Source organism: Loxodonta africana, chromosome 17 (assembly GCF_030014295.1).
Source record: "Loxodonta africana isolate mLoxAfr1 chromosome 17, mLoxAfr1.hap2, whole genome shotgun sequence".
Classification (NCBI taxonomy): Eukaryota; Metazoa; Chordata; class Mammalia; order Proboscidea; family Elephantidae; genus Loxodonta; species Loxodonta africana.
The window spans coordinates 1,241,213-1,267,502 of NC_087358.1; the positions used below are offsets into that span (position 1 = coordinate 1,241,213).

The 26,290-nt window shown below is 49.5% G+C and overlaps 1 protein-coding gene across 4 annotated transcripts in view; it reads left to right on the top strand.

Moving 5' to 3' along the window:
* Positions 1–26,290, top strand: part of DCLK1 (doublecortin like kinase 1) — a 406,473-nt gene that overhangs the window by 351,035 nt on the left and 29,148 nt on the right. For all 4 annotated transcript variants that reach the window (XM_010589360.3, XM_023547224.2, XM_010589358.3 and 1 more), the window contains 3 exons: positions 1,743–1,820; positions 3,980–4,076; positions 11,153–11,233. In XM_010589360.3, the coding sequence (XP_010587662.1) occupies positions 1,743–1,820; positions 3,980–4,076; positions 11,153–11,233 (256 nt within the window). The remainder of the gene's footprint in view (positions 1–1,742; positions 1,821–3,979; positions 4,077–11,152; positions 11,234–26,290) is intronic.

Sequence of the window (26,290 nt, forward strand, 5' to 3'; positions counted from 1 at the left end):
TGAGCAGAACCAGATGAATGGAAACGTCCACCCTAGACTGAGGTGGGAAAAGGGGGTGGCTTAATACTTGCATTCGGTTTCAGCCACCGTTGAGTTGATTCTGACTCATCCTGACCCACCTGTGTCAGAGCAGAACGATGCTCCACAGGGTTTTGAATGACTGACTTTTTGGAAGCAGGTTACCAGGACTTACTCTCTGAGCAGCCTCTGGGTGGACTTAAACCTCCAACCTTTTGGCTAGCAGCCAAGTGTGTTAACCAGGAGGGGCTAAGGGCCTACTATGTTTTTGTTGGTGGGAGCTGTGGAGTCCATTCCGACTCATAGTGACCCCAAGTGACAGAGTAAACTGCCCCTTAGGGTTTTCTAGGCTGTAATATTTATGGAAGCAGATTGCCAGGTCTTTCTCCCATGGACCCACTGGATGGGTTTGATCCGCCAACCTTTTGGTTAGCAACCAACGGCTTAACGGCTGCGCCTCCAGGGCTCCTTAAGGACCCTCTATAGGCTCACTTAAGAAGTCCCTGGGTAGTGCAGGCTATTAATGTGCTTAGTTGCTAACTGAATGGTTGGAGGTTCAAGTCCACCAAGAGGCACCTTGGAAGACCTTACAATGTAGCACAGTTCTACTCTGACACACGTAGGGCCTCTGTGGGTCAGAGTTGATTCCACGGCAACTGGCCTGATTAAGCCCACTTAATTTAATTCTTACTTGTCCAGTACCCTGTTGCTGTCGAGTCGATTTTGACTCATAACAACCCTACAGGACAGAGCAGAACTAGCCCTGTAGGGTTTCCAAGGCTGGAACCTTTACGGAAGCAGACTGCCACATCTTTCTCCCACGGGGCGGCTGGTGGGTTCAAACTGCCTATCTTTTGGTTGGCAGCTGAGTGCTTAACCACTGCACCACCAGGTCTCCTTGAGGTCACATGGACTTCTTTATTTATCAGATTTGAGTGACCTCCCTCACACAGTGTGACCTTGGGCTTAGCCACAATTTTGAACTTGGACTTACTCTGAGGACCGCCTGGAAGGGAGTGGAAAGAGACTTTGGTTTGTCTCTTGAAGTTTCTGGTGGCATCCAGCTCTGCCACTGGCTAATTGTCTGAACTTGGTGAAATTTCTTACCCCTCTGAACCTCAGTTTTCTCTTCTGTGAAGTATACACAGAAGTGTAAGTCCTGCCCGATTTATAAGGTTGTCGGGGAGGGGGGTGGAATAAGATAGCAGATGTCAGTGCTTTATAAATCGGAAAATATTCTCCATGTCAGTGTTGTTGTTTATAAAATTAGGGAGCTAATCAAAATTTAGGGGACTAGAATAAACTTTTTTTTCTGATATGGTTACTAACCGAAAGGTCTGCGGTTCAAACCCACCAGCCACTCCGCAGGAGAAAGACCCGATCTGCTCCCATAAATATGACAGCCTAGGAAGCCCTATGCAGCAGCTCTCTGCCTCACGGGGTCTCTGCGAATCAGAGTCTATTTCATATTGCAAAACAACAACAATATAATAAACCCTTTTTTCTGAAACCATTCACCTTTCCATATTTGGATATGGACCCAGGCATGCAGTAGTTTAATTTTAATTTTTAGTTTTTTTCTTAACCACTTCTTAACCATGAAGTTTGGGGTTAGGATGTGTTGTTGGATATCTTTATTTTGTTTGGTTTTGGTTTGGAATGGAAGTGGCATCTATTTGTCCCGGCCTGATGTCGCTAACTCTTAATACCGTTTACTTTTCCAGATATGGTCTCAAGGTGGATATCTGGGCAGCCGGCGTCATCACATACATCCTGCTGTGTGGCTTCCCCCCATTCCGCGGGTAAGGCCGCGACCTGCTGTTTAGCACCCACAGGCCCTCTCTCCCTTCAGACCAGTCATGGGTAAGGCCGCGACCTGCTGTTCAGCACCCACAAGCCCTCTCTCCCTTCAGACCGGTCATGGGTAAGGCCGCGACCTGCTGTTCAGCACCCACAAGCCCTCTCTCCCTTCAGAGCGGTCCTCTCTCCCTTCAGAGCGGTCATGGGTAAGGCCGCGACCTGCTGTTCAGCACCCACAAGCCCTCTCTCCCTTCAGACTGGTCATGGGTAAGGCTGCGACCTGCTGTTCAGCACCCACAAACCCTCTCTCCCTTCAGAGCGGTCCTCTCTCCCTTCAGAGCGGTCATGGGTAAGGCCGCGACCTGCTGTTCAGCACCCACAAGCCCTCTCTCCCTTCAGACCGGTCATGGGTAGGGCCGCGACCTGCTGTTCAGCACCCACAAGCCCTCTCTCCCTTCAGAGCGGTCCTCTCTCCCTTCAGAGCGGTCATGGGTAAGGCCGCGACCTGCTGTTCAGCACCCACAAGCCCTCTCTCCCTTCAGAGCGGTCCTCTCTCCCTTCAGAGCGGTCATGGGTAAGGCCGCGACCTGCTGTTCAGCACCCACAGGCCCTCTCTCCCTTCAGAGCGGTCCTCTCTCCCTTCAGACCGGTCATGGGTAAGGCCGCGACCTGCTGTTCAGCACCCACAGGCCCTCTCTCCCTTCAGAGCGGTCCTCTCTCCCTTCAGAGCGGTCATGGGTAAGGCCGCGACCTGCTGTTCAGCACCCACAGGCCCTCTCTCCCTTCAGAGCGGTCATGGGTAAGGCCGCGACCTGCTGTTCAGCACCCACAGGCCCTCTCTCCCTTCAGAGCGGTCATGGGTAAGGCCGCGACCTGCTGTTCAGCACCCACAGGCCCTCTCTCCCTTCAGAGCGGTCATGGGTAAGGCCGCGACCTGCTGTTCAGCACCCACAGGCCCTCTCTCCCTTCAGAGCAGTCATGGGTAAGGCCGCGACCTGCTGTTCAGCACCCACAAGCCCTCTCTCCCTTCAGACTGGTCATGGGTAAGGCTGCGACCTGCTGTTCAGCACCCACAAACCCTCTCTCCCTTCAGAGCGGTCCTCTCTCCCTTCAGAGCGGTCATGGGTAAGGCCGCGACCTGCTGTTCAGCACCCACAAGCCCTCTCTCCCTTCAGACCGGTCATGGGTAGGGCCGCGACCTGCTGTTCAGCACCCACAAGCCCTCTCTCCCTTCAGAGCAGTCCTCTCTCCCTTCAGACCGGTCATGGGTAAGGCCGCGACCTGCTGTTCAGCACCCACAAGCCCTCTCTCCCTTCAGAGCGGTCCTCTCTCCCTTCAGAGCGGTCATGGGTAAGGCCGCGACCTGCTGTTCAGCACCCACAGGCCCTCTCTCCCTTCAGAGCGGTCCTCTCTCCCTTCAGACCGGTCATGGGTAAGGCCGCGACCTGCTGTTCAGCACCCACAGGCCCTCTCTCCCTTCAGAGCGGTCCTCTCTCCCTTCAGAGCGGTCATGGGTAAGGCCGCGACCTGCTGTTCAGCACCCACAGGCCCTCTCTCCCTTCAGAGCGGTCATGGGTAAGGCCGCGACCTGCTGTTCAGCACCCACAGGCCCTCTCTCCCTTCAGAGCGGTCATGGGTAAGGCCGCGACCTGCTGTTCAGCACCCACAGGCCCTCTCTCCCTTCAGAGCGGTCATGGGTAAGGCCGCGACCTGCTGTTCAGCACCCACAGGCCCTCTCTCCCTTCAGAGCAGTCATGGGTAAGGCCGCGACCTGCTGTTCAGCACCCACAGGCCCTCTCTCCCTTCAGAGCGGTCCTCTTTCCCTTCAGAGTGGCCATCCGTCCTCTTGCACAACGGAGCCACAGGGAGAACACAATGAGAACCTAGCTTGTGGTGGCTGTGATTTTTCCACGTGGCGCATGCTAAGTTACACGCCTTCCATAATTTTAGAATTATGAATTTTAAAGACTCATAGAATTTTAAAGACTTATGCTTTCTTAATTTGCCAGAACAATTCCATATTGAACACTTGGAATTGCTTAAACACACACGTTTTACACATTTACCAGGCTTCCACCCATAAGAAGAAGGAGACATACGTGGAGTTGTGATTTAGTGTTTCGGTTTTTGTTGTTTTTTTCTTTGTTGTTCACCTGAGCAGAAGCGGCGATGACCAGGAGGTGCTTTTTGACCAGATTTTGATGGGACAAATGGACTTCCCGTCTCCGTACTGGGACAATGTCTCCGACTCTGCCAAGGTGGGTTTCTGGCACCTTCCTCTTCCTTATATCCTGGTGTCTTATGGGATTATCCATTCCAAACCATTGTGTGCAAGGAACAAAACCACTATACCTGTGATTTCTGTTTAAATTATAGTTGTAATTACTCGTATTCTCAGTCAGCGAGTTGTCTGTTCGTGGTCATCCCAGCAAGCGTCTATCGAGAGCCACCCCCCTCCCCAGCTGTGGCTCCTGGCTGTCTCACCCATCCCAGGCTTGAGAAACCCCAGATTTCTGCCTCTTTTACCCCTTCATTCTTCCAGGTGTTGACTTAATTTCATCTTTTCAGTGAAGTCTTCCCTGGCCCCCCTGTTTGAAATCGCAGCTCTTAGACCCTGCAGACCTGTCCTTACCCTCCTTGCCTGCTGTACTTGCCTCTGTAGCACTTTTAAGGTTGAAGGTTCAAACCCACCCAGTGGCTCGACAAGAGGAGGACCTGGGAGTCTGCTCCCATGAAGATGACAGCCTAGGAAACCCTATGGGCAGTTCTGCTCTGTCACGTGGAGTCGCTATTAGTTGGAATGGACTTGATGGCACCCAACAATAACAACAGCACCTATACCTTCACGTCTACCTGACATAGTGTCTAGCCACCTGTCCACATCTATCTGTCTACATAAATGCCATACCTGGGTTATGCAAACACTTAGCACGCTCAGCTGCTAACCGAAAGGTTGGAGTTTCAGGTCCACCAGAGGTGGCTTGGAAGAGAGGCCTGGTGACCTACTTCTGAAAAACCGGCCACTGAAGACCCTCTGGAGCGCACTCGACTCCAGGGCATCTGGTTCCGCTAGGTAAATAATGGCTGTACTGGATAGCCAGGTAGAATGATCTCATTGAGGCAGTGTATAGTTTCTGTCTCTTCCCAGTGCGTGGGGTTGCCACGCGTCAGACTCGACTCCGGGGCACCTGGTTCTGCTAGGTGAATAATGGCTGTAGTGGGTAGCCAGGTAGAATGATGTCATTGAGACAGTGTATAGTTTCTGTCTCTTCCCAGTGCGTGGGGTTGCCACGCGTCAGATTCGACTCCGGAGCACCTGGTTCCGCTAGGTGAATAATGGCTGTAGTGGGTAGCCAGGTAGAATGATGTCATTGAGGCAGTGTATAGTTTCTGTCTCTTCCCAGTGCGTGGGGTTGCCACGCGTCAGACTCGACTCCGGAGCACCTGGTTCCGCTAGGTGAATAACGGCTGTAGTGGATAGCCAGGTAGAATGATGTCATTGAGGCAGTGTATAGTTTCTGTCTCTTCCCAGTGCGTGGGGTTGCCACGTGTCAGACTCGCCTCCGGGGCACCTGGTTCTGCTAGGTGAATAACGGCTGTAGTGGGTAGCCAGGTAGAATGATGTCATTGAGGCAGTGTATAGTTTCTGTCTCTTCCCAGTGCGTGGGGTTGCCACGCGTCAGATTCGACTCCGGGGCACCTGGTTCCGCTAGGTGAATAATGGCTGTAGTGGGTAGCCAGGTAGAATGATGTCATGGAGGCAGTGTATAGTTTCTGTCTCTTCCCAGTGCGTGGGGTTGCCACGCGTCAGACTCGACTCCGGGGCACCTGGTTCCGCTAGGTAAATAATGGCTGTAGTGGATAGCCAGGTAGAATGATGTCATGGAGGCAGTGTATAGTTTCTGTCTCTTCCCAGTGCGTGGGGTTGCCACGCATCAGACTCGACTCCGGGGCACCTGGTTCCGCTAGGTGAATAATGGCTGTAGTGGGTAGCCAGGTAGAATGATGTCATTGAGGCAGTGTATAGTTTCTGTCTCTTCCCAGTGCGTGGGGTTGCCACGCGTCAGACTCGCCTCCGGGGCACCTGGTTCCGCTAGGTAAATAATGGCTGTAGTGGATAGCCAGGTAGAATGATGTCATGGAGGCAGTGTATAGTTTCTGTCTCTTCCCAGTGCGTGGGGTTGCCACGCGTCAGATTCGACTCCGGAGCACCTGGTTCCGCTAGGTAAATAATGGCTGTAGTGGATAGCCAGGTAGAATGATGTCATTGAGGCAGTGTATAGTTTCTGTCTCTTCCCAGTGCGTGGGGTTGCCACACGTCAGACTCGCCTCCGGGGCACCTGGTTCCGCTAGGTGAATAATGGCTGTAGTGGGTAGCCAGGTAGAATGATGTCATGGAGGCAGTGTATAGTTTCTGTCTCTTCCCAGTGCGTGGGGTTGCCACACGTCAGACTCGCCTCCGGGGCACCTGGTTCCGCTAGGTGAATAATGGCTGTAGTGGGTAGCCAGGTAGAATGATGTCATGGAGGCAGTGTATAGTTTCTGTCTCTTCCCAGTGCGTGGGGTTGCCACACGTCAGACTCGCCTCCGGGGCACCTGGTTCCGCTAGGTAAATAATGGCTGTAGTGGATAGCCAGGTAGAATGATGTCATGGAGGCAGTGTATAGTTTCTGTCTCTTCCCAGTGCGTGGGGTTGCCACACGTCAGACTCGCCTCCGGGGCACCTGGTTCCGCTAGGTGAATAATGGCTGTAGTGGGTAGCCAGGTAGAATGATGTCATGGAGGCAGTGTATAGTTTCTGTCTCTTCCCAGTGCGTGGGGTTGCCACGCGTCAGACTCGACTCCGGGGCACCTGGTTCCGCTAGGTGAATAATGGCTGTAGTGGGTAGCCAGGTAGAATGATGTCATTGAGGCAGTGTATAGTTTCTGTCTCTTCCCAGTGCGTGGGGTTGCCACGCGTCAGACTCGCCTCCGGGGCACCTGGTTCCGCTAGGTGAATAATGGCTGTAGTGGGTAGCCAGGTAGAATGATGTCATGGAGGCAGTGTATAGTTTCTGTCTCTTCCCAGTGCGTGGGGTTGCCACGCATCAGACTCGACTCCGGGGCACCTGGTTCCGCTAGGTGAATAACGGCTGTAGTGGGTAGCCAGGTAGAATGATGTCATGGAGGCAGTGTATAGTTTCTGTCTCTTCCCAGTGCGTGGGGTTGCCACGCGTCAGACTCGACTCCGGGGCACCTGGTTCCGCTAGGTGAATAACGGCTGTAGTGGGTAGCCAGGTAGAATGATGTCATTGAGGCAGTGTATAGTTTCTGTCTCTTCCCAGTGCATGGGGTTGCCACGCGTCAGACTCGCCTCCGGGGCACCTGGTTCCGCTAGGTGAATAATGGCTGTAGTGGATAGCCAGGTAGAATGATGTCATGGAGGCAGTGTATAGTTTCTGTCTCTTCCCAGTGCGTGGGGTTGCCACGCGTCAGATTCGACTCCGGAGCACCTGGTTCCGCTAGGTAAATAATGGCTGTAGTGGATAGCCAGGTAGAATGATGTCATTGAGGCAGTGTATAGTTTCTGTCTCTTCCCAGTGCGTGGGGTTGCCACGCGTCAGACTCGCCTCCGGGGCACCTGGTTCCGCTAGGTAAATAATGGCTGTAGTGGATAGCCAGGTAGAATGATGTCATGGAGGCAGTGTATAGTTTCTGTCTCTTCCCAGTGCGTGGGGTTGCCACGCGTCAGATTCGACTCCGGAGCACCTGGTTCCGCTAGGTAAATAATGGCTGTAGTGGGTAGCCAGGTAGAATGATGTCATGGAGGCAGTGTATAGTTTCTGTCTCTTCCCAGTGCATGGGGTTGCCACGCGTCAGACTCGCCTCCGGGGCACCTGGTTCCGCTAGGTGAATAATGGCTGTAGTGGGTAGCCAGGTAGAATGATGTCATTGAGGCAGTGTATAGTTTCTGTCTCTTCCCAGTGCGTGGGGTTGCCACGCGTCAGACTCGCCTCCGGGGCACCTGGTTCCGCTAGGTGAATAATGGCTGTAGTGGGTAGCCAGGTAGAATGATGTCATGGAGGCAGTGTATAGTTTCTGTCTCTTCCCAGTGCATGGGGTTGCCACGCATCAGACTCGACTCCGAGGCACCTGGTTCCGCTAGGTGAATAACGGCTGTAGTGGGTAGCCAGGTAGAATGATGTCATGGAGGCAGTGTATAGTTTCTGTCTCTTCCCAGTGCGTGGGGTTGCCACGCATCAGACTCGCCTCCGAGGCACCTGGTTCCGCTAGGTGAATAACGGCTGTAGTGGGTAGCCAGGTAGAATGATGTCATAGAGGCAGTGTATAGTTTCTGTCTCTTCCCAGTGCGTGGGGTTGCCACGCATCAGACTCGCCTCCGAGGCACCTGGTTCCGCTAGGTGAATAACGGCTGTAGTGGGTAGCCAGGTAGAATGATGTCATGGAGGCAGTGTATAGTTTCTGTCTCTTCCCAGTGCGTGGGGTTGCCACGCATCAGACTCGACTCCGGGGCACCTGGTTCTGCTAGGTGAATAATGGCTGTAGTGGGTAGCCAGGTAGAATGATGTCATGGAGGCAGTGTATAGTTTCTGTCTCTTCCCACCAGAAGGCAGATTCCATGAGGGCAAGACCTTTTGTCTCCTCTGCTCGTTACTGTGTCGTCAGCGCCCAGAACAGTGACCGGGACGTAACTGGCACCCAGTGTATAGTGGACACATAAACGAATAAGTGAATCGATCAATCAAAGCAGAGAAAGTCCGAGGAAAGACTTGATGGGGGATCTCTGATTGAAGCTCACCTTTGAAGGACAGCCAGGGTTTAAAGACCGAGAGGAACAAAGCTCGCGGCCGGTGTTCCTTTAGCTGACAGCTGTCCTCTAAGAAAAGTGTAAAACACCTCACACCGAGATATTAATAAACTTTGGGGGAAAAAAAGTACACTTTTTAATTGGTCCCTTTTAAACTGTGTTTCTAAGGGCTGGCTTAAATTTTTTGAAAATTTGACGTTGAGAAATAATTCTCTTTTGATTGTGCAATGTATATGCCTTTCCTTTGCTCTGTCCTGTGTATGAAGATAATTTAAAACCCAACTTCTTAGGGCTGGCCACTTTCCATAGAAAATGATGCACTCAGGGCCAGTCTCTCCTTTCCTTTAGCTGTCCACCACTCTGCCGCTAAACTTAGGAAAATGTGGGACATTTAGAGGTGTCGGGGAAAGCCACAGAGAGGCAGAGATGTGGGTGCACAGGTCGGGTGGGATGGACATGTCCTCACTGGCAGGCACGCTCTTCAAAACCTGCCCAGCAACCAAAGCTGTCTCCCCAGAGTAGGAGGCTTGGAGTCATTGACCACAAAGAACCATTCCTACACGCCACTCCCGGCGTCTGGCACACGGGCATCACACTCAGGAGTTGCTTTAGTAAGTTCTGGCCCACAGTCGAAAGGGAATGAGGAAAGCTAAGATAGAATCTCTAGATGAATGGAAATAACTCAACCACCACCAGGTAGTCAGAACCCCTGTAGGTAGGAGACTGCATAAAGCATATTGTCGTAGTTCCCTGGCACTAGTTTAACAACAACCAAAAATAAATAAATAAATAGAACCTAAGTGGGTGGCTTTCAAGGAGAGAAATTTATTTTCTCACAGTCAGGAGGCCAGAAGTCCACGTTCAGGGTGTGGGTCTAGGCGGAGGTCCTTCCTTGTCTCTTTCAGTTTCTAGAACCAAAACTAAACCCACTGGTGTCGAGTCAATTCCCACTCGTAGTGACCCTATAGACAGAGTAGAACTGCCCCGTAGGATTTCCAAGGCTGCTGTCCTTACAGAAGCAGGCTGCCACAGGTTTCTTCCAAGGAGCCGCTGGTGGGTTTGAACGGCTGACCTTTCAGTTAGTAGCTGAGCACTTAACCGCTGTGCCACCAGGGCTCCTTCAGCTTCTAGTAGCCGCTGGCGGTCCTTGGCGCTCCTGGGCTTGTGGAGGCACTTGCTGTGTGCGTGTCTCTTCTGCTGTTTGTATAACTCAGAAGCGACTAGGTTTAGAACCCACCCTGCTCTGGTGTGACCTTGTGAACGTAACAGAGGAAACCCCTGTTTTCAGACAGGTTCGTATTTATAGCTGCAAGGGTTAGGATTTCAACACACGTTTTAGGGGGACATGATCAACCTGTAACACAGATGGAGCCATTTTGTAACATGGGAACATCCAGTGCAAAGTTGACAAATTTGACAAATTACACCAAACTGTGATTTCATAGTCCAAATCCACCCGTTCTCGTGGAGACATCCCGTTAATTTCAGAACTATTCAGTAATGTATCTCTTAAAAGTTCTGTTGTCTTTGTATTGATTGGCCTGGGGATTTTTAAGCAATTTTAACCCATTTCCTAGAATTCTTTGACTGCCAACGGGTAGTTTCCATTGGCAATTCTGTTTGCAAATCAGCATGTGGTATCTCCTCCCATTCTTTCCAATCTAAGCATGTCATCTTGCAGTTAGGAGGGAAAAAAACCCACTTTTCCTTTCAAATGCAAAGCTGAAGATATAATTTAAATTTTTTTTAATGTGATTTCTACATAATTTAGCAATCTATTTAAAGTACAAGATCGTAAACAAGGAAAAGAATGTTAGTTCTTTAATGTACATAATTTGTTTCTTTTCTACTGAAAAGTTCTCTTTTTCAGTAATTGATTTTAATATTAATTCCTTTTATTTTTTCCATCAACCCAATGTTTGAAACCTTTCTTTTAACTTCTGAAGGTGCTGTTCAGGTAGCCCTGGGTTAGATCAGTTGATATATTCGAGGTTTAGAGTTTTTGTAAGGTGTCCTGGCACAAATGACTAAACACTTGATCACTTGCGACAAGGTTGCCGTTTCAGACTCACCCAGAGATGCCTCAGAGGAAGGGCCTGCAAGCTCCCTCTGGAAGGTCAGCCGTTGAAATCCCTACGGAGCACAATTCTACCCTACACACGTGGGGTCCCCACGAGTCAGAATCAGGGCTTCAAACAGGTTCTTTTCGTACACTGAATCAGAGTCTACGTGTCAACAGGCCCTCACGTGTGGTCAGTTTTGAGAACCGCTGCACCTTCTAGAGGTTCTCAGACTTGGTCCCTAACCAGCAGCATCACTTGGGAACTTGTTAGACATGCAAATTCTCAGCAGGGGTTCCAACCAGAATGAACCCACTCGAAGCCCTGATCAGAATCCACTCAGGGCAACCAAAAACAACGCTTTTACAAGTGCTTCTCCAAACCACAAGAGAACATACGCGTGTTAAAACCCCCCAACTTTTTGCCTTAGCATTAGCTGAACGGGGTCTTGTGTTCTTCCCCACAGGAGCTCATCACCATGATGCTGCTGGTGGATGTCGGTCAGCGGTTCTCAGCCGTGCAGGTTCTGGAGCATCCCTGGGTCAATGTGAGTGCTGCCTTCCCTCCCTGGAATCACTCCTCACCTTCCTTCTGCAAACTGTTGGCAGGTTTCCTGATGACGCCGCCTCCTTTCTCAAGGGTTGTGATTTGCGTTTGTTCCCCCAACTCAGCTGTGCCAGGATAGCTGCAGGATCTCAGACGTGTTCCCTGGGCGCAGGCAATTCTGTGCTGCCGTCCCTTCTCACGGTGGCTGCACAAAGCTTCCCGTTTGATTCAGATGGGACCGGCTCCTAACCGCGCACGTGGCCGGGACCGGCTTCTAACTGTGCACGTGGCCGCCGTCGCTACCACGCCACCAACCCCACAATACGGTCCAGGTCTGTACAGCATCCTCCCCCGTGAGAGAGCTGAGCTCCTGAAGCAGTTCTGCTTACAGCTCTTTCTGCCACGCATCCAGGTGACCTCACCTGAAAGTGCTCACAGATTCCCTGGAGATGTTGCTAAATGCAGACTAATTCCCCAGCTTGGAGGCTCTGCGTTTCTGAGACCACCAGAGGCCCTTACTGCCACTCCTTGAGTACAAGGCACCAAGGATGCTTCTTTAGCGGAGAAATCCTCCGGAGCAGAGTCATTATAACTTAACCCTGCATCTCTCCATGAATGATGGATAAGATTTGTTTTGATTAATAATGATAAGAGCTGATACTTACGAAGAGGACATTGATGGCTCAGTGGTAGAATTCTTGCCTTCCATGCGGTAGATTCAGGTTGGATTCCTGACCAGGCACGTTAGGCACAGCCGCCAACTCTTGGTGGAGGCTTGCATGTTGCAGTGACGCTGACAAGGTTTTAGTGGAGCTTTTAGACTAAAGATGGACTAAGAGGAAAGGCCTGGTGATGTGCTTCTGAAAACCCTGTGGACCCAGTGGTCAGATCCACAACAGATCACGGGGATGGCGCGGGGTGGGGCAGTGCTTCGTTCCGTTGCGTGTGGGGTCTCCCTGAGTGGATGGCAGCTAACACCAACACTTACAGACTGCTGAACTGCCCAGCACTCCTTTAACTTCACACATCTGGACTATACAGACATTAAGTGGTTGCGTTCTTCCCAAGAACTCCATAACCTAGGTAGTATTGTTATGAGGAACTCTAGTGGTGCGATGGTTAAGCACTCAACAGCTAACAGAAAAGTTGGCAGTTTGAACCCCCCCAGCAGCTCTGCAGGAGAAAAGATCTGGCGATCTGCTCCTGTGAAGTTTATTATTGTTGTTGTTGTTAGGTGCCATCGAGTCGATTCCAAATCATAGTGACATTCGTACAACAGAACAAAACACTGCCCGGTCCTGTGCCATCTTCACAATCGTTGCCATGTTTGAGCCCATTGTTGCAGCCATTGTGTCAATCCATCTTCTTGAGGGTCTTCCCCTTTTTTGCTGACCCTCTGCATTCCCAAGCATGATGTCCTTCTCCAGAGGCTAGTCCCTCCTGATAGCATGTCCGAAGTATGTAAGTATTTTTGAACCTGTAAAGATAATAGCCTAGGAAACCCTATGGGGCAGTTCTACTCTGTCACATAGGGTCACTGTGAGTTGAAATTGACTTGACAGCACTCAGCAACAAGTATTGTTATTTCTTCCGACAGACAAGGAACCTGAAGCCCCAGGATTAGGCTTAATGGCTCTTACTGCCAGAGTACATGACAGACACAGGTTTGGATACAGACATGGATACAGACACAGACAGGGACACAGATACAGACGGGAACACGGACATGGATACAGACACGGACGTAGACACAGACATGGACACAGACACGGACAGGGACACGGACATGGATACAGACAGGGACACAGACACAGACAGGGACACGGACATGGATACAGACAGGGACATGGATACAGACCGGGACACAGACACAGACAGGGACACGGACATGGATACAGACGCAGACACAGACGGACACAGACACAGATAAGGACACAGACACAGACAGGGACACAGACACGGACAGGGACACAGACACAGACAGGGACACAGATACAGACACAGACAGGGACGCAGACACGGACACAGACAGGGACACAGACATGGATACAGACACAGACGTGGACACAGACACGGACAGGGACACGGACATGGATACAGACACAGACATGGACACAGACACAGGGACACGGACCTGGATACAGACACAGGTTTGGATACAGACATGGATACAGACACAGACACGGACACAGAGAGGGTCACAGACATGGACAGGGACACGGACATGGATACAGACAGAGACACAGACATGGACAGGGACATGGACATGGATACAGACAGGGACACAGACATGGACAGGGACACGGACATGGATACAGACACAGACACGGACAGGGACACAGACAGACAGGGACACGAACATGGATACAGACACGGACACAGACGGGGACACAGACACGGACAGGGACACAGACACAGACAGGGACACGGACATGGATACAGACAGGGACACGGACATGGATACAGACACAGACAGGGACACAGACACGGACACAGACAGGGACACGGACAGGTACACAGACACAGACAGGGACACGGACATGGATACAGACACGGACACAGACAGGGACACGGACATAGACGGACATGGACAGGGACACGGACATGGATGCGGACACGGACACAGACACAGACAAGGACACGGACATGGATACAGACAGGGACACAGACACAGACAGGTTTGGATACAGACACAGACAGGGACACGGACACAGGGACACGGACATGGATACAGATAGGGACACAGGGACACACGGACATGGATACAGACACAGACATGGACACAGACAGGGACACGGATATGGATACAGACACGGACAGGGACACGGACACAGACATGGACACGGACACGGACAGGGACAGGCAGAGAAGTGTGAGCTTAGGGACGTAAGTCCTGCAGCCTCCCTGTTGCTTTGGATGTCATAGCAGTCAGCTGAAGAGAAAGTGTAGGTCCACATCTCTGAACTGTCACCTTGGTGATGAGTCAAATGTTTTTTTTCCCAAAATAATGAATTCTTGAGGATCAGTATGGTTGAAACTGCAGTGTTGAGGCAGACGATGTGATAAAGTGGCAAAGCCTGGCATCTTTTCCCCATGACCTGCCCCCTGATGGTCAAGGCCCGGGTTCCTCATTCACACACCTGCCCCCCGATGGTCAGGGCCCGGGTTCCTCATTTACACAACTGCCCCCCGATGGTCAGGGCCCGGGTTCCACATTTACACACCTGCCGCCTGATGGTCAGGGCCCAGGTTCCACATTCACACACCTGCCCCCCGATGGTCAGGGCCCGGGTTCCTCATTCACACACCTGCCCCCCAATGGTCAGGGCCCAGGTTCCACATTTACACACCTGCCCCCCAATGGTCAGGGCCCAGGTTCCACATTCACACACCTGCCCGATGGTCAGGGCCCGGGTTCCTCATTTACACACCTGCCCCTCGACGGTCAAGGCCCAGGTTCCTCGTTTACCCAACTGCCCCGCGATGGTCAGGGCCCAGGTTCTGCATTCACACACCTGCTCTCCGATGGTCGGGCCCGTGTTCCTCATTCACACACCTGCCCCCCAGTGATCAGGGCCCGGGTTCCTCATTTACACACCTGCCCCCCGATTGGTCAGGGCCCGGGTTCCTCATTCACACATCTGCTCCCCAGTGGTCAAGGGCCTTGGTTCCTCATTCATATACCTAAACCTGATCCCTCAGTCCCAGTGGGGTGTGCTTAGAATCAGACAAGGAGACACTATAGGAATGTGAGAGCCTGTGGAGAAGTGGTTAATGTCTGCCTCAGCCTTCCCATGTAGCAGAGCTATATATGAGCCCTCAGCCCTTGGGACGGTGGGGTGGGGGCAGGCAGAAAAAAAAAAAAAAAATTTTTTTTTTTTTACTCCAGGCTGCTCAGCAGAAATTAGCCTTTTCTATAAAGTGGGGAGAAGGAGCCCTAGTGGTACAACATTTAAGCGTTTAGCTGCTCACTGAAAGATTGACAGTGTGAGCCCACCAAGCGGTTCTGCAGAGAAAGACCTGGCGATCTGTTTCCATAAAGACTAACCAATTGCCTTTGAGTCGATTCTGACTCATTGCAACTCTGTAGGACAGAGTAGCACTGCCCCACAGAGTTTCTAAGACTGTAAATCTTTACGGGAGCCGACTGCCACACCTTTCTCCCAAACAGCAGCTGGTGGGTTTGAGCCACCAACCTTTCAGGTGGCAGCCACGCACTTAACCACTGTGCTACCAGGGCTCCTTCCATAAAGGTCACAGCCTTGGAAACTCTGTGAGGCAGTTCCACCTTGCCCTATAGGGTCGATATGAGTCAGAATCAACTCGACAGCATACAACAACATCATGAAATGGGAAAGGTTAGGAGGCATTGCACTGAAGCCTAGTAACAAACCTATGAAACAGGCAGAGTGGTTATAATTGCACCCATTTTACAGATGAGGAGACTGAGCCTATGGTATGTTTGCTCAAAGCAGCCAATCTTGTGCTTGAGCCAGAGCCAGCAGCCAGGCATCCTTATTCCACGACCAGTTGCCCTCAAGTCTTGTCTGTGGACACGTATGAAATATGAAAACCCTGAGCATACTGTGTTGTCGTGTGCTGTCACGTGAATCCCAGCTCATAGCGACCCCAAGTGAAAGAGTAGAACTGCCCAGCGGGTTTCCAAGGCTGTCATTACGGGGGAGCCCTGGTGGTGCAGTGGCCAAGCACTTGGCTGCTAACCAAAAGGTCGGCAGTTTGAATTCACCAGCTGCTCCTTGGAAACCTTATGGGACAGCTTCACTCTGTCCTGTAGGGTCTCTATGAGTTGGAATTGACTTGACGGCACTGGGTTTGGTTTTTTGTTTTAATCTTTACGGGAGTGGACTACTACATCTTTCTCCCACAGAGCAGCTGGTGGGTTCCAACCGCTGACCTTTCTGTTTGCCGCTGAGCACTTAACCACAGCGCTACCAGGGCCCCTTGTGAGTAGTGTAAAAGACAGCAACATGTACGTCATGGTCACGGTAACGATTGCTAACACAGGTCAGCGGCCTTTCCAGAGCCGCCCACCTAGGTCGTGGCATCTCTCCCTGGGGTGTGCAGGGCGGAAGGGGACAAGCCAGCTGCGGCCTCTCTCGGTGGCAGCAGGTGGTGCTGGCTAACCTGTATGCTAATTAAAAGCCCATGGTCCACAACTGTCCAGGTGTATGTTAACCCTGGAAAAGTCGCAACAAGGTGACCACACAGAATAAACTGGAAAGTCTGAATTTGAACTGTGTCCTTAGAAGGCTCGTTAAGAGCTATGGAGGAAAGAGAACCATAGATCACAAATTTGTGGTAATTAGCTGCCTTGGAGTCAGCCCCCACGCGCATTGGAACAGAACGCTGCCTGGTCTTGCGCCGTCCCCGCGATAAGTTTCAGACCAGACCCTTGTGACCCACAGGGTTTTCACTGGCTGATATTCTGAAGTAGGTCAGCAGGCCTTTCTTCCTAGTCTTAGTCTGGAAGCTCTGCTGAAACCTGTTAGCATCACAGCAACACGCCAGCCTCCACCGACAGACGGGTGGTGGCTACACGTGGGGCTCATTGGAGGGGAATCAAACCCGGGTCTCCCTGTGGACGGTGAATGACCATTTTATATTTCTAAATTCATTTTAATCAGGGAGATCACGGCCTGCTAGGCTCTGAGGATACAACAGTGAATATGAGAAGTCCTGCCCTGCAGGACCTGATGGGACCAGAGAGTTACAGCCGGGGCTAGGGCGGCCTTGGCACACCTCTGTGGGGAGGGAGCCATGGAAGGCTTCCCGGAGGAAGATGAGCCAGAGCCCAATCTCAGAGGAGGTGGGAGGGGGAATTCCCGCAGTTAGCTGCAGCACGATACGGGTATTTGCTGTAAAATTACTTTGTGAACTTGAGCACATTTTGCTCACAACACAGGAATAGCTGCAGTGCTGCTGGGATCAGCATCAGCTCTTACCCCGGTTCCGACCCAAACGCCTCATGTGTGTGAAGTCCCAGCACAGGTGGGGTAAAGAAATGACAGGAAGAAGACTCCCGCTCATTACCTTTGGAAAACCCGTTTGCTCGTCTTCCAAGCTGCATGTCTGGGCCGTAGCCTTCTGCTGGTGCTCGTTTGTACACATGGTCCCACTTTGCCGAGTGATTAGATTCCCGGCTCCCTCGGGAACCCAGACATCTGCTATCATTTCACTCCCCTCTCACATTCCCGAAAAAAATTTCCTAAAAGCAAGGGTGACATTTAAGTAATCATCTAGGAGATTTAAAATGAAAAAACAAAAAACCTTTGTATAATTTAAACAGACCTTAGATTCTACAGGGAAAAATATATTGGTTTTAGGAAAAAGAAACTTCTTTTGACTTGATGTATATAGTGATTGCTTAACTTTTGGAATTTATGGAGCAACTAAGTCAGAAGACTGGTTAGTTACTTTGTCTCAAAATAATGGGGAAAAATTCGTAGGTGTTCACAGCCATGGTTGAGACCAAGTGAACCACCAAGGCATCAAAATAGATAAATGTGGGGTTTAAAACAAGATGTTCCCCACTTGGCAATCAAGTTGTGTCTGGTCACCACAGAGGACGCTGATCTAAGGGGGAAATGTAATAATAACTATGTAAACCCAAAGGAAACAGTCAAAAAGCTCTTCCCATGCTCTCATTTGTCCTGATTTTCTTATGTCGTGACCCTTCACCCAGTGCGTTTGGAACTGAAAAGGCAACGTCTGATGAGACAGAGAGCCTGAGGACAGTGGGGTCCAAAACTCCAGTCCGCAGAAGTTGCTTGTTGTAACCGTTCATCAGGAAAAGTACACTAAGCTCTCATGTGTTTGTCATGGACTCAGTATGAGCCTTGTGCCCCTGGGTATACGTGACCTCTGCTATCTTACTGATAAGAAGCGCAGGTGGTTAAGCGCTCGCCTGTTAACTGAAAGGTCAGCAATTCCAACCCACCCAGTGGCTCCTTTGGGAGAAAAGACCTGGCAATCTGCTGTCGTAAAGATTACCCACTGTTGAGTCGATTCTGACTCATAGCAACCACAGAAAGGCTGCGGGGCAGTCGGGGTCACATGGGGTCACTAAGAATTGGAATCAACTCATTGACAGTGAGTTTGGGTTTTTTATGTAAGGAGCCCTGGTGGCACAGTGGTTAAGCAGTTATTTTTACTATAATAGAAAAAAGTGTTTAAAAAAAAAAAGGAAGAATTAAAAACAAAAGCCTGGATGATCTACCAAGGTATTCCATGCTGACTAATAAAAATCAGCCCTGTGGAACAGAGCATCAATTGCTCCTTTGCAAGTTGAAGTTGAAGAAAATAAGGACAAGCCCAGGAGAGCCAAGTACAACCTTGAGTATATACCACCTAAATTTAGAGACCATCTAAAAAATAGATTTGATGCATTGAACACTAATGACCAAAGACCAGATGAGTTGTGGAATGACCTCAAAGACATTATACATGAAGAAAGCAAGAGGTCATTAAAAAATAGGAAAGAAAGAAAAGACCAAAATGGATGTCAAAAGAAACTCTGAAGTTGCTCTTGAGTGTCAAGTAACTAAAACATTAGAAATGAGGAAGTAAAAGAGCTGAACAGAAAATTTCAAAGGATGGCTCAAGTAGACAAAGTAAAGTATTTTAGTGAAATGTGCAAAGACCTGGAGATAGAAAACCAAAAGAGAAGAACACGCTCGGCATTTCTCAAGCTGAAATAACTGAAGAAAAAAAATCAAGCCTCAAGCTGAAATATTGAAGAATTCTATGGGGAGAATATTAAACAATGCAAGAAGCACAAAAGGAGATGGACGGAATACATAGAGTCATTGTACCAAAAAGAATTGGTTGACATTCAGCCATTTCAGGAGGTGGCATATGATCAAGAACCGATCGTACTGAAGGAAGAAGTCCAAGCTGCACTGAAGGCATTGGTGAAAAACAAAGCTCCGGGAATTGACGGAATATCAGTTGAGATGTTTCAACAAATGGACGCAGAACTGGAGGTGCTCACTCATGTATGCCAAGACATCTTGAAGATAGATGCCGGGCCAACTGACTGAAAGAGGTCCGTATTTGTACCCATTCCAAAGAAAGGTGATCCAACAGAATGTGGACATTATTGAGCAATATCATCAATATCACACACGAGTAAAATTTTACTGAAGATGATTCAAAAGTGGCTGCAATGGTATATCCACAGGGAAGTGCCAGAAATTCAAGCCAGATTCAGAAGAGGACGTGGAACCAAGGATATCATTGCTGATGTCAGAGGGATCCTGGCCGAAAGCAGAAAATACCAGAAAGGTGTTTCCCTGTGTTTTATTGACTATGCAAAGGCATTCGACTCTGGATCGTAACAAATTATGGATAACATTGCAAAGAATGGGAATTCCAGAACACTTAACTGTGCTCATGAGGAGCCTGTACATAGATCAAGAGGCAGTCATTCGAACAGAACAAGGGGATACTGCGTGGTTTAAAGTTAGGAAAGGTGTGCGTCAGGGTTTTATCCTTTCACCATACTTTTCAATCTGTATGCTGAGCAAATAATCCAAGAAGCTGGACTGTATGAAGAAGCATGTGGCATCAGGATTGGAGGAAGACTCATTAACAACCTGTGTTATGCAGATAACACAATCTTGCTTGCTGAAAGTGAAGAGGACGTGAAGCACTTACTGATGAAGATCAAAGACCACAGCCTACAGTATGGATTATACCTCAGCATAAAGAAAACAGAAATCCTCACAACTGGACCAATAAGCAACATCGTGATAAACAGAAAATATTGAAGTTGCCAGGGATTTCATTTTACTTGGATCCACAATCAACCCCATGGAAGCAGCAGTCAAGAAGGCAAACAACACATTGCATTGGACACATCTCCTGCAAAAGACCTCTTTAAAGTGTTAAAAAGCAAAGATGTCACTTTAAGGGCAAAGGTGCACCTGCATGTGGAAGCTGGACAGTGAATAAGGAAGACTGAAGAAGAACTGATGCCTTTGAATTATGGTATTAGCGAGGAATATTGAATATACCATGGACTGCCAGAAGAACAAACAAGTCCCTCTTAGAAGCATGAGCAGAACACTCATTAGAAACAAGGTTAGCAAGACTTTGTCTCACGTACGTTGGACATGTTATCAGAGAGACCAATCCCTGGAGAAGGACATCGTGCTTGGTAAAGAAGGTCAGCGAAAAAGACGGAGACCCTCAACGAGATGGATTGACACAGTGGCTGCAACAACGGGCTCAATCATAACAACAACTGTGAAGATGGTGCAGGACCGGGCAGTGTTTTGTTCTCTTGTACATAGGGTTGCTATGAGTTGGAGGCGACTCGACGGCACCTAACAACAACAACAACAACATTGCCGTGGAGTCAATCCTAACCTGTAGTCGGACCCTATAGGAAAAGGTAGAATTGCTATAATCTTTACAGAAGCAGACTGGCACATCTTTCTTCTGCGGAGCAACTGGTAGATTCAAACCACCGACCTTTCAGTTAGCTACTGAGCACTATAACCACTGCACCACCAGGGCTCCTTTTTCCTATCTGCCCCTAGAGAAATGGAGACCAGGAGTCCAGGTGTCCTGCAGACAGCTGTGAATGCTCTTTCTGTTTTGCGAGCTAGTTTCTTTCGTGTCCGTTGCAATTTTCTGCCAAATGGTGGATGGGAATGTCTAAATCAAACCCCACTAACCTCAAACCACAACCAGCCCATGTCAAACTTGGGGAACAACCCCCCCCAAACCAGAACGTATGGTAATAATCCTCTATTTGTAAAATACTGCCAGGTTTTCACGTTAAGAAAATTCATAGCACATTTTTGGCACATGATCTATTGTGAATAATGGCAATAAAGATGTAAACATAAAAATGTATGTTTTTAATAGCCGTATTTATTTTATGGCTGCAAGACAGTAAATTAGCTAAATCTCCATCATCAATCAGCATGGCTCCGGTTCAGACTCGTTCCCTACAAAGTCAGTTGTTTATGTCTTTTAATCCAATTAGGCTCAAAGCCTCCAAACGTGTGTAGAAAACTCTACATGCAGACGTTTTAGTTGCTGTGGGGTGTGCGTATGTCTATTTGTGTGTGTGTGCACATGTGTGTGTTTAACCTCCTCTAGCCGAGACACCTTATTTCACTAGGAAAAAAATCCTGCCATATCTAAAGATTTATAAAGTCAAAAGCAGCTCTGACAACTGGTGAGGCTTGTTTCACTACTTTTCATTGCTTCAATGTGAACTAATAACCCGAGGGAAGCTCAACCTTTCCTTCAGGAAAATTTAAAGCTGGAGGCCTGAACCCCCAGGTCCAGCATCTAAGAGTCTCCGGGAGACTTGATAGAAGATTAGGACAAGGGCTGGGCTGGGGAATGATAAAGAAATACATTGTGAGCGTGATGAGGAAGCAGACTTAGCTGGAGAATGCAGCGGTCCCGTGCTATGGTATTTCAAATACCAGCAAGGTCACCCATGGTGGACAGGTTTCAGTGGAACTTCCAGACTAAGACAGACCAGAAATAAAGGCTGGCAACCTACTTCGAAAAATTAGCCCATGACAACCCTATGGATCACAACGAAATATTGTCTGATATAGTGCTGGAAGATGAGCCCCCTAGGGCAGATTGCCCGGTCTTTCTCCTGTGTGTCTGGAAGTCACTCAAAACACACAGTGGCCGCAACAACGAATTCAAGCATACCGGTGATTGTGAAGATGGCGTAAGACGGGGCAAGGTAAATTTCTGGCTAAGATGGTGGTGACGGAGAAGTGAGAAAGAGGCAGTAGAAGTAGAGGGTGCTTCTACGAACACCCCACTGTGTTGTCTTCTTCCTGTTTGCTTCCAGGCCACGCTGGTTGACCTAATACAACTTCATTTCATCAGCTTCAGCAGGACTTCCACTGCCAACTGCTACCTGTGGGATCATAGCGCCCCAGCCCTAATGGGCCCCTTTGCCCCACCCAGATGAGTGGACACAAGGTCTCTGCCTTGCATAGATGTCCCTAACCTCATTCCGATGGGCCCCCAGAATTACTCAGCATTCCATTTTTTGACCTCCAAACGATTCCCAGGCTCATTAGGTCTATTGCATAGGCTCCAACTCATGGCGGCCCGAGGCACGACAGAACAAAACATTTCCCGATCCTGCGCCATCTTCATGGCCGTCGGTGTGCTCCAGTCCATTGTTGCTGCCACTGTGCATTCTAAGTGCCTTCCAACCTGGGGGCTCATCTTCCAGCTCTGTATCAGACATTGGTCTCTTGTGATCCATAGGGTTTTCATTGGCTGATTTTCAGAAGTAGATCATTCAGGTCCTTCTTCCTAGCTTGTCTTAGTCTGGAAGCTCCCTGAAACCTGTCCATCATGGGTGTCCTTGCTGGTATTTGAAATACCAGTGGCATAGCTTCCAGCATCACAGCAACAGGCAAGTCACCGCAGTAGGACAAGCTGACAGACCAGTGACAAACTGACAGAGGGGCGGTGGCCTGCCCAAACAGTCTTTGTTTGAGCCCCTCACTCAGCCCCAGCCCTCATTCTCCTTTTCCAAAGTGCTACTTTTATCATGGAAAGGATGATGCAATTTGTCCTTTGATTTCTCATTTATGGAGCCCTTTGTGGCCGGATGCTGGGCTAGTGAAGGCCTTCGGATGGAGCAGTTGGCTGTGCTAGAATGAGCACAGTGCCCCCAGCTAGTGCGGTCCTGACTGAGCCACTTTCCAGCTGTGTGAACTCTAGCAAATTGCTTAACCTTGCTGAGCCTCAGTTTGCTCATCTGCAAAATGGGCTGGTAGTGCATGTCCTAGAAGGTAGTCTGAGGATGAAGGAAATCACACGTGGAAATTGTTAGCACAGCACCATGTAACGATAAATATTCACTTCACCGTCCTCTCCCCGCTTTTCCATTCTAACTTCTCTCCACCTCAGATCAGGATTCACCCCTTCTCTCTTCACTTCGTCTTGCTTCAGATAAAGAGGTGAACCTGACCTCCCCACGGCACCCTACTTCATCTCCACACACCCTCCCTGCCCTCACACCCATTACTCTTCTCTCCTGTCTTCCGACCCCCCCTTTCCACCAGCTTCTTATCTGGGGACTACAAATATGCTAACATATTTTTGGCCCTAAAAAGAAAAGCCTTCCTTTGACCTGCTTCCTGATGATGTTTTTAAAACTATCGTGTAATGTAAAGCTTGTGTAACCCACGTATAATCTAAAGCTCGTGTAACTCACGTTGCCAGCAGTAGTCTGGCCTGCAGTTAAGGAACGATGAGCAGTGAGCTTTGGCCCATACCAAAACCAAAACCAAAGCCATTGCTGTCAAGTCGATTCCAACTTATAGCGACTCTATAGGACAGAGTAGAACTGCCCCCATTGGGTTTCCAAGGCTATAAATCTTTACAGAAGCAGATTGCCCGGTCTTTCTCCTGCAAATGACTGGTGGGGTTCGAACCACCAACCTTTCTGTTAGTGGCTGAGCGCCTAACCACTGTGCTACCAGGACCCCTTGTTTGGCCCCTAGGTGGCAACAGTCCATCATTCTGTCCTCTTTCTTTCAGACGGAGCCCCAAACCATTCCAAGGAAACAACACGAATATCCGTAAGACTTTCAATAAAGGCACTTCATCTTATCCATTGTTGAATGTTCAAATACTCTCTAAAATTCTAACTTAAATTCCAAGGGGCCATTGGATCATCCACCATAAAAAGTGTGTTTTACGTATGACAGTGGGTCCACCTTGTGGTTTAGACTCTGGACCACGCGATTCTCACTAATTCTTCATGGTTATCTTGCAGCTTCTCTTTCGCTTGTCATTGGAAGCTGGATGCTGCACTGTAAACAGAGGTCAAGGAGCCCTGGTGTCCCACTGGTTAAGTGCTCAGCTGCTAACCCTAAGGTTGGCAGTTCGAACTCACCCAACAGCTCCATGGGAGAAAAGACCTGGCAATCCGCTCCCCAAAAAATTACAGCCTGGGAAATCGGGGCACGTGGATGGGGTCACTATGAGTTGGAATTGACTGATGGCACCTAACAACAACAAAGAGAGGGCAGCCCTTCATGCTTCCTATGCTCACGTCCCTCGTAGGAAAAAGCTCAGCTCTTTTCTAGTTTAAACTAAGGCTTCCATCCTTGGATTGACCAATCTCTTCCCGTTCCTTCAGCTTTCCCAGCTGTTGTTGTTGTTAGGTGCCATTGAGTTCGTTCCAACTCATAGTGACCCCAGGTATAACAGAAAAAAATGCCGTCTTGTCCTGTGCCATCCCCACAATGGTAGGTGGGTTTGGGCCCATTGTTGCAGCCACTGTATCAGTCCATCACGTTGAGGGTCTTCCTCTCCTTTGCTGACCCTCTGCTTTACCAAGCTTAATGTCGTTCTCTAGGGACTGGTCCCTGCCATTACTCTCCCACATAAACTCTTAACTCAGGAGATTAACGGGCTGACTCATTGTTTGGCAGACCTGCCTTGGGTCTTCCCATACGCACACATGTACACAAAAACATCTCCTTCCCTCCTCGCTGCCTCTCAAAACCTGCCATCGTTAAGGGCCAGGTCAAACCCCATATCCTCATAAATTCCACTGAGACTCTTCACAGCTGAAAACACGTCCTCGTCACTGAACCCCTCTGGTATTTCCGACTGAGCCATAGGCTGCAGTACCTCATGACGGCTTTCTCATCTTGTTGATAAGTTTATTGTTTGACACAGTGTGTCCTACTTTGTCCTGGTAGGTGGTGATTCTCTCTGTTCCCCATCCCCCACATCCCTAACATGACCTCGACGTTGGAGGTGCTTCGTGGGTCACTTCTTCTGTCCCCTCTCTCCCCATCCCCCACATCCCTAACATGACCTCGATGTTGGAGGTGCTTCGTGGGTCACTTCTTCTGTCCCTCTCTCCCCATCCCCCACATCCCTAACGTAACCTCGATGTTGGAGGTGCTTCGTGGGTCACTTCTTCTGTCCCTCTCTCCCCATCCCCCACATCCCTAACGTAACCTCGATGTTGGAGGTGCTTCGTGGGTCACTTCTTCTGTCCCTCTCTCCCCATCCCCCACATCCCTAACGTAACCTCGATGTTGGAGGTGCTTCGTGGGTCACTTCTTCTGTCCCTCTCTCCCCATCCCCCACATCCCTAACATGACCTCGATGTTCGAGGTGCTTCGTGGGTCACTGCCTCTGTCTCCTCCCCAAGTATCACCTCGCTGTGGCTCTTGTTGCCTTTCACTTTATTCCTGATCCTTTCCACATCTTAGGATTGAATGCACTCTTGTGTCCTTGGAAAATCTCGTCCTTCCACATTTGCTTACAGATGTGACTTGATGAAATAGTAATTATTCCTTCTTCTAGCCATTAATAGGCGGCAACGGTGACTTAGTGGTAGAGTGTTCGCCTACCATGCAGAAGACCCAGGTTCGATTCCCGGCCAGTGCACCTCATGTGCAGCCCCCACCCATCTATCCGTGGAGGCTTGTGTGTTGCTGTGATGCTGAACAGGTTTCAGTGGAGCCTCCAGACTAAGACAGACTAGGAAGAAAGGCCTGGCACTCTACTTCCGATAATCAGCCAATGAAAACCCTGTGGAGCACAGTGGTTTGATCTGCAGCCGAACATGGGGACAGAGCAGGTCCAGCAGCATTTTGTTCCATTGTGTATGAAGTTGCCATGAATCAGAGGCCCACTTGTGGGCAGCTAACAACAACAACAGTCATTAGTAAATCAGTCTAAAAGATACCATAAAGTGAGTATCCCCTATATCCAGGGAACTGAACCGAGTGCTTATATTAAAGACTCCAGGAAACAGGAAGATGAGGTATTGAAGGGCACGGGTTCAGATTCTGTTTACATGTAAAATATACCCAACATCAAAAAGAATGGTGCAAATGGATATAATGAAAACATTAAAGGTTTACAAAAGAGCCATTAGAATGGATTGTGGATTGTGTTTAATTGAAGAAAACAATGTCTTGGAACAGGTCATTTGGACCCACGTTTGAAGGAAGAGGGATACACGGTCCATAAGAGTGTTGCCCAGGCCTGTTTTCTCACCGTCATT